Raw genomic sequence first — 8,672 nt, forward strand, 5'->3', positions numbered from 1 at the left:
TTAGAATTAATTTTAGACGAAATCAACACTTCACCCCTCTAGCGACCGCCCCTGCTATCACGTTCTTTTCAACCATTGCTGGTCACAAGAGGGACAAAGTGACAACCAGAGTTTAGTTGAAAAAAAACCAAGTCAGAAACGGGGACGTGCAATATGGTGAAAATAGCAAAGCACAATTGGAATAGTTCTATATTATGCTTTTTAAAACTCACAAGGACGTTTCTCCGTGGGACTTCATAGTGTGTTATACATAATCATTACGTGGGGCATGATAGTGAAATCAGGCGCTCGTCAAAATAACGAAATTGAAGTGAATGGCATTTTCCCACCAGTGTGGCTATTGTTATCAATTTAAAAAATGTTTTTGGCTCAACATCTTTTATGTTCATTCTAGCACACGTTTCTGAGTGGATATTACTGAAAAACGTTGATTAAATGCACAAAAATGTAAGTTTTCAATTACCACAGGCTCCCAAGTTTTAGAAATAACCAAACTTTGGCGGCCATTTTCTCACTGATTTAACACTTGAAACAAGGCCACTTCCACCTCCTTCAATTGCAGATACCTTGACTTCTATTCAAGATAAATGGGCATTTTGTCGAAATACAGACAAATGAACAAGCTTTAAGATCAGACCAATAAGTCCTCATGGCCAAAAATTGACGAGCGCCTGATTCCACCTCATCGTGACACATATTTACCTTTGCCCTCTCCATGCTAAACGTTTCAAAAGCACAAAGTGGATCGCCAGTTCTCTGGGCTACTTCAAAGTCTGTTGAAATGTTGTTATAATCTATGATTTAGATAAAAACACACTCGTTCGTTATCGTTAGAAATGGTAACAACAGCAACAAAAACAACAACAACAACAACAACAACAGCAACAACAACAACAACAACAACAACAGCAACAACAACAACAACAACAACAACACCAACAACAACAACATTGTATTTGCCATCGACCGCCTTCACCGTCTAGATTAGAGCCCACCGATGATACAATTATATTAAACATTTTAAAGAAAAACTAAACTGATTGTCCTCGAAAATGGGTGCCGGTTGAGTTTTTTTAAAAACATCTTTCTGCATAATGTTCATAAAGTGGGTCATGAGATATCTGGGCTAGATCGAATGTTTCATGAGCCTTTTAAAGAAAAAACTAACACGTTCTCGATGGAATGGGTAGGGGCTTTTTTAAAAACAGTCGGCAATCGGTAGGCTTGCTGGGAATAGATAAGGCTTTTTAAGAAGGCAACTGAGTAGCTCAGACAAGACGTTTTATCAAAATAATAGGTCGTTTTCAGGGCCCTCGTCCCCATAACTCCTTACGTAAATGGAAGAGAAGTAAGAACACCTTACCTCTCTACACCCAAGTCTAGATCTAGAGCATTTGTACCTGTCATTTCTGTTTAAAGAGCCTAAGTCCAGGAGTTTATAAGAACAAAATAAAACCTTGTTGCCTACTTTGGTACCAACAAGGCTACGTTGAAGTAATACTCACAAAGTGTCTTGTTTATGTGTTTTAGGATTTTGTCAATGGTAGGACCAATTTTATAACAGTAACAGAGCAAGACTATTCCGAATGCCTGCTATAAGCCACCTACGTAAAACACATGGACAAAACACTTTTTTGTATAGGAAAATACTCCGTGTTCTCTTTTTGGGTCATACAATACATTTATATAACAGAAATATAAAATATTGGGATATTTCACCATCGCATTAAAAATATATACCCGTTTCTCTTTCAATTGCCTGAACCAACATCATCAATGTTTTATTCGGTAATAAATCTCAAAATTTGAGCATTCGATACCACAATGTAGAAATTGCTCTCAAACTTCAAATTCAGTTTCAGTTAGGTAAGAGTTTTACAGCGCTTGCAACTGGACAAGGTCATATGAGCTCGCAGGCATCAAGTTAGGTGTTTTTACGTCAGTTCACGATAAAATTTGTTTTACTTTAATATGTTGGAATGATTGAAGTTAAAAAGTTCATGGTAAACATTCCTTTCGTTTAAAAAATAGTAGTTTACATATAAAAGTTGACCTATCTGAAATCTTTGAGTAAAAACCAATGGTCTTTCAAGAACTTTGTTGGGATCAACGTTGGAAAACAAATTCTTTAATTCAAAATAGTGCATTTAAGATACTTTCTTCGGGTCTGGTGGCGTCGGTAGTCAAGTAGTTAGGCACCGGACCCGTAATCGAGAGATTGCAGGTTCGAGGGTTTGAGCCTCAGATCGGTCCGACGCATATTACACGAATTTCCCATTTGGCTCGGTCCTTTTGGAGATGGATGCTAAACTCGGAGGTCCCGCCCCTTAAATAACCTGATAGTGTCGATAGGGGTGTTCATAAACATGTACCATTTCCTTCGGGTCTCTCCAAAGTCCGTACGTTCTATTGGGAAGTGCAGGATTGTTAGGTTGGCATCGCATCCGACACAAAAGGGTTTTTATTTAGTTTTTCATCTCCCTCAAGGAGGTTTTTACTTTTCAAGGAGGTAGGTCTATGTCCAATCCGTAATTTTGTTAAATTAGCTTCGTCTCTTCTGGATAAACTGAAATGTTTACTTATGCCCAGCTTCGGCATGGGCATGGCGGGGTTTGTTTTTGGGGGGAGGACTGAATCAAACTTGTGGAGGTAACATTCAAAGCCTAAAGCGTGCTGAAGCAAAAACATCAGTTACTGTAGTAAGTACTTATTATATTTTCCTTTAAAAAAATACCACAAATGTAACACTGAGTATTTTCCTACATAAAAAGTATGACCCCAAAACAGAATACAAAGTACTCGTATTTTCCTGTATAAAGGTATGGCCCTTAAAAGGAACACAAAGCTCTCTTTTAATTAAAATACAGAAGAACAGGGGAGACTAGTGACTCGTCCATCTCAACAACTTCAGTGTCTGGTATCTCATCCCACCTGTGAATCCCCAGTATTCTTCTCAGTCAGAAGAGATGAAACATAATATTAATATTGAGCCTTTAGGTCAGTTCAAGGGTTCACTCCATATGAAAGAGTTGGAAATACAACAGTGCTGTACACATTGCATTCTGTCTCTGTACGTATACATGAACGAGAGATGTCCCATACTCTATTTCTCAGTTTACAAAATGCAGACCTAGCTCTGCTTATCGTGGAAGCAACTCCAGCATCAATCTTGGCATTAGTAAAAAGAAGTGCAGTGTTTCAAAAACCTAGGCTGATGAATGAAGGTTTGACCAGTGTGCAACTGTTCTATTTTTCTTGCCTAGAAATGGAATGCCCCATAGAAACGACTAGCAAGTCAAGGCGGTCTGAAGTGTATCCTTTTTTTAGGAGACATTTTCTAGTCTCTTCTTAAAGGGTAAGCAGTATGTCTCGGAAACAATATTCCTCAGTTTCTGTGAATTATGCCAAACGTCTTAGACTGCAAAACGACTAATACATGTATTCTTAGCCTTTTTGGCAGGTGCTCTGGTGTGGTTTACTTTTTCTCTCCTATCAAACATCTATCACCCTTATCTCCCCTTCTTCTTTTTATGTTTGTTACTCTCTTGTAACACCTCTAATCTTCTGGCGCTCGTATGACCTTATGCAGTTGCGAGCGCCGTAAAACCTCCCCTAAACTAAAAAATAAAATTCTTAGCCACCTACGTGCAGCGTAGTGCCAATAGCTCCCAATTACACCCAACACCCAAACCTGCTACAACTGCACTCTTTTCTCGCTGCAGGAATTTTCCAGGGATAGGAAAGACAAACAGAAACGGGAAGAAAGATGGGCTGTAGATGTTAAAACTGAGTTAGAGATTTCTTTAAAGTGAGAAAGAGATACGTGGATATCAATCTAATTTGTTGGGTTTTTTTTCAAGTGAATAGAAGCACATCGGCACAGCAATGGTCATACAGTGCTAGGAAAACTAGTAAGACAGACAGACAGACAGAAAAACAGAGAGAAAGGGAAGAAGTAGGCCAATCGCACTGATTCGTTCGCCTAACCATGTATTAAGGCACAGGAGGTTGCCCGGGGGTCAATCGTACTGTATTGTCCACTTAAAGGGCCTCCAATACACAGTAGAATTGTAAATAGGTTGATTTATCAATGTCATGCTCATACTGTGCCGGAACAACATGAGGGGAACTGCTGATTTTTCTTCCCTCATCCTTACTATCGTCATTTTTCCTCTACTTCTTTTGTAGGCTTGTCACTCTCTTGTGAACTGCTATTTCTGGGGTGCCTTGATAGTCGAAGCAGACTTTGTGCTGTTTGAGGCAAGAGAGGTGGACAGAGTAAGCCTGATTCCCTGTAAGGACACCCACCCCTCGACGCACATATGACCTTATGCAGTTGCGAGCGCCTTAAAACTTCTACAGAAACTAAACTCAAAGCCTCACAGTCCCAGCTCCATAAGATTCAGACTAAGGAACACGGAGACACAACGGATGTTCTGTAGCAGGCCGTCTGGGACAAGAGAGCGGTCAGTCACTTGCTGACTGACCCATATAGTTCCAAATATTGACCTTGTGCCATCATTGTCAAAGCTGCTCAAAGAAAGGATTCCCACAGCTTTTGGGGTATATACAAAAACATAATTATATAAATAGACCAACAGTTGACTAAGCCTATGGTCTGAGCACTAGATAAAGTCTCGATTTTAGCCTATGGCGATTGGGCTCATTTAAGTTTCCTTCCCCCGTGGCCGTTTGAATGAACCTTCCCACTGAGCGCCCTTTAATGCTTTACGTATGTTGGCTATTTTAAAGAAAAACAAACTGCTTGTCCTTGGAAGTCTGTAGCCATTTTTCTGCTTCACGTTCGTAAAATGGGTTATGTGGTCTTTGGGCTACTTAATTTGTTTGATGAAAGTTACGAATTTGTGTATTTTAAGAAAACTGTTCCCAGTAGTTGGCTTTTCTGGGGGGGAGTTGATATATAAGGAGAAGCCTGCTGTTTAGTTCAGACAGGAATTTTTCTCTAACTTTCATCGGTCAAAATGGCGGTAATCTGGTTGCTCCAGGTCCTCTTCACCTCAGCACTGGGCGCTAGCTGTCTCCACAGAGGACAAAGAGCGGCTGATGACGGGTTCCTCATGGTCAACACCAGCTACGGCACTCTCAGGGGAAAGGTGGATTCTACACCTTCAGTTCCTGTGGCCAAGTTCTTGGGTATTCGTTACGTTAAACCTCCAACAGGTGAGAGATTCACTCATTTTTTTGCCCCCCCCCCAAACTATCCGTATCTATCTCTCTATCCTTGTTTGTTTCGTCTTACTCCATCCATTTCTATCTCCATCGCTTTCTGTTTGTTTGTCTGCCTGTCAGTTTTTCGCGTTGTCTGTTAGCCTGTCTCTCTATTTTGTCTGTTTCACGCTCCCCCTTCTCTCTGTCTGTCTCTGTCTCTCTGTGTCTGGAGAGACACTTCACAAACTATTCATTTATCTAAACTGTCAAAGGCGTGGTATTTCAGTTTGGGTTTTCAACCGGTGAAAACTGCCATGAGTCTGTTTGCTAGACGTTTTGGATCCATGTTCTTCTGTCAATATAGTCAAGCGATTTCTCCCACCACCCCCACCCCTCTCTCCCCTCTCTCTCTCTCTCTCTCTCTCTCTCTCTCTCTCTCTCTCTCTCTCTCACTCTCTCTCTCCCTCTCTATTCGTCTCCCGGCATTTGTCCACTGGCTCGGCGCCAGTCTTTCTCCTCACTGTATTACCCCCAGCCTAAGTCTTTTCTGGAGAGTTATCAAAGAAAGCGGCTTCTCATACTCAGTCCAGTAGATTAGCCAGGCTGCTCAGTATGATGATTTTGGTAAGCTAACTGAGTCCAACCTGCATTTCATAGAAAAACAGAATAAAATGGTTTGAGCGCCTGATATGAATGTAACCTAGCCAGCCAGCCTCGAGAAAAGGTTCGCCAAGTACTCAGGCCATATAAGAAGAGGAAGACAACGCAAAAAAAGGATTGACGCTATCCATACGCCATTGGGTCATTTTGTACCCCTGGGCTTGTATTCTTCACATATTAGAATACTTCTAGTACGAAGATCTCTTTGAAACTTTCAGTATTTCTAAAAAAAATCCCTTTAGCAGACTGCTTTGCAAAGCGTACGGATCAGATTAACTAGTAAATTTCCTCCTTGGAAAGTGGTGGAACAGAGTTCCCCACGTCATATGGATACGATAGTAAAACACGACGTACGATAGGGGTAAGGGAGTCAAGGAAACCTTGAAAATTATAATATCCCAATTAAAAGAGCAGCAGACCTGACCACCCGTAGGAAACTGCTTCTATCCTCGATCCTTAACGGCAATAGTGAATGAAAAAGTTAAAGTAAGTAACTGTCATTCGGAGTCTCTCATGAGCTCACAGTACGAATGTTTTAAAAGGCACACGCCATACTCAGTGTTAATGCGTCATTTTCTTTCTATTTCAGGACCGCTACGCTTCAAAGCTCCGGTGAGTCCAGATTCCTGGGATAGTGTCAGAGACGCTCTTACATTTGGGGACGAGTGCTTACAGGAAGATAACCCTAATTACCCTTTCCGGGCTGGAAACCGGCGTCCACCTAGAAGTGAGGACTGTTTGTTCCTTAACGTGTACTCACCCACACAGAGAAATGGCCAGGTCCCACTGCCTGTGATGGTGTGGATACATGGTGGGGGATACCGATTAGGGTCAGGTTCTCAAATCGACGTCACGACTCTAGCGACTAAAGGAGTCGTTCTGGTGACCATTAACTACAGACTGGGTGTTTTTGGGTTCTTGTCAACTGAAGACGACACACTGCCAGGGAACTACGGGATGTTGGATCAGATTGCTGCACTCAAGTGGGTAAAGGAAAACATTGCGTCTTTCGGTGGGGATCCGAATTTGGTGACTATTTTTGGGGAAAGCGCTGGCTCAGCAAGTGTCTCTCTCCTCACTCTATCTCCCCTAGCCAAAGGTCTGTTCCAGAGAGCAGTCATGGAAAGTGGCGTTTCTCTTTCTCCTTGGGCAGTGGAGTTCCCAGGAAATCGAGTGTCTTCTCGTATGGCAGCCCGGCTGATGGGTCAGGCCGTTAAGTGTGACGACTTGAATAATTCAACAGCGCTTTTGTCCTGCCTACAACAAGCCGATGCAGTTAAGTTGCTAAACTCATCCAATGCATTTAATAACATTATAAGTCCAGTGGTGACAATATTTGGGCCTAGAGTAGAAACAACATTTGGCTTCCTACCAGAATTACCATCTACACTACTTTCTAAAGGACAAATTAACCACGTAGACACTCTCAGAGGATTTACTAGTGATGAAATCGGATTTTTGATTCCTCTTTTCTCACGGAATCCTCCTGTGAAAGTCACAGTGGAAGTGGCAAAACAAGTTCTTGGTGAACAGTTGTTCCAGTTTACCAAACGCGACCAAGGAAAGCTTCTTGAATTATTGGAGTCAACGTATCTGACAGACACGTCAAGCAGTGAAGTCCTACAGAGAAAAGCTCTAGATGCCAGAGACAATTTTACATTTGTTGGTCCAACAATAATGGAACTGAATGACGTCGTGCGCGGAGTCCCAGAAAAGAAACATTACTTGTACCAGTTCAATCATAGGCCAAGTTTCAGCAAAGCCCCACAGTGGATGTCAGCCACGCATGGCCAGGACTTGTATTTCCTGTTTGACGTTCAACAGAAAATGTTCACCGATCAAGGCAATGGTCCACCTGACGCTGACGACATTCTGGTATCTCAACAGATGATGGAAATGTGGACCAACTTTGCCAAGACTGGGAACCCAACGTCAACAGTGCCCACTGGTGGAGTGACGTGGAGTCAGTACATTAGCCCTACTGCACCACACTATCTTCTCATCAATTCTACTTCTGAGTTAAAACTCTGGTCACAGTCTGATGTCGTTGATTTAACCCGCAAGGTTCTCGAGGTTTTAGAGTAAGCAGCTTGACAACAGTTAACCCGTTATTAGGTAGAAGACGAAAAGTTCAACACACTTATAGGATAATCTGCCTTACCCCCCCCCCCCCCCCACCCGGTTAATCCGTATTTGTGAGGCAGCGTGGTGGAATCAGGCTCTCGTCAATTTTGGGGCATATTGAGTTATTGGTATCATCTTAAAGCGTGTTCATTTGTCTTGCTTTCAATGAAAAATTTACCCATCCATTTTCAATAGAAGTGGAGATATTTTGGATTAAAGAGGTGGGGGTCACCTGATTTAAGAGGTAACATTAGCGAGAAAATGGCCGCCAAAGCTTGGTAAATTCCAAAGCTGGACAGTCCATGGAAACTGTAAATTTATATTTTTGTTCCTTTAAGAAACGTTTTCGGTGAAATTCTCAAAGGAATATGTTTGTAAATGGACATAAAAGGTGTTGAGCCAAAAACCAAAAATTTGATAAAAATTGCTAAGCAGGGAGAAAACTGCTGTTTTCTTCGATTTCATTATTTTGACGAGAGCCTGATTCCACCCCACTGCCTCACATTTGTATGCAGTACTCGCAAGAAAGTGCTGAACAAGTTATGTGCCTGTATGTGAACAAGTCTATCGTATTGAATTTTTCTCGTGCTTTGTATTGCTCTTTGTATAGTCTCTTCAGAAAGTGGCGATGGGTGGGACACACCTTAAGAAAGCCCAGCGGAAACATCACAAGACAGTCACTGCAGTGTAACCCACAATGAGCACGAGGCAGGGGTAGG

At 41.9% G+C, this 8,672-nt stretch overlaps 1 protein-coding gene across 1 annotated transcript; it reads left to right on the forward strand.

Moving 5' to 3' along the window:
- Positions 1 to 5,078: 5,078 nt before the first annotated feature.
- On the forward strand, positions 5,079 to 7,914 carry LOC101864299 (acetylcholinesterase-like). The gene is made up of 2 exons (XM_005098807.1): positions 5,079 to 5,181; positions 6,419 to 7,914. The coding sequence occupies exons 1-2, from the start codon at positions 5,079 to 5,081 to the stop codon at positions 7,912 to 7,914; spliced, it is 1,599 nt and encodes a 532-aa protein (XP_005098864.1).
- Positions 7,915 to 8,672: the final 758 nt, after the last annotated feature.

The sequence above is a fragment of the Aplysia californica genome, unplaced genomic scaffold, assembly GCF_000002075.1.
Source record: "Aplysia californica isolate F4 #8 unplaced genomic scaffold, AplCal3.0 scaffold00193, whole genome shotgun sequence".
In the NCBI taxonomy this organism is placed as follows: Eukaryota; Metazoa; Mollusca; class Gastropoda; order Aplysiida; family Aplysiidae; genus Aplysia; species Aplysia californica.

Excerpts from the sequence above, each read along its gene's own strand:
- LOC101864299 (XM_005098807.1), top strand. The coding sequence starts at position 5,079 with ATGGTCAACACCAGCTACGGCACTCTCAGGGGAAAGGTGGATTCTACA. Across the intron at positions 5,182-6,418 it reads TTACGTTAAACCTCCAACAG|GACCGCTACGCTTCAAAGCT; the intron begins GTGAGAGATTCA and ends TTTCTATTTCAG.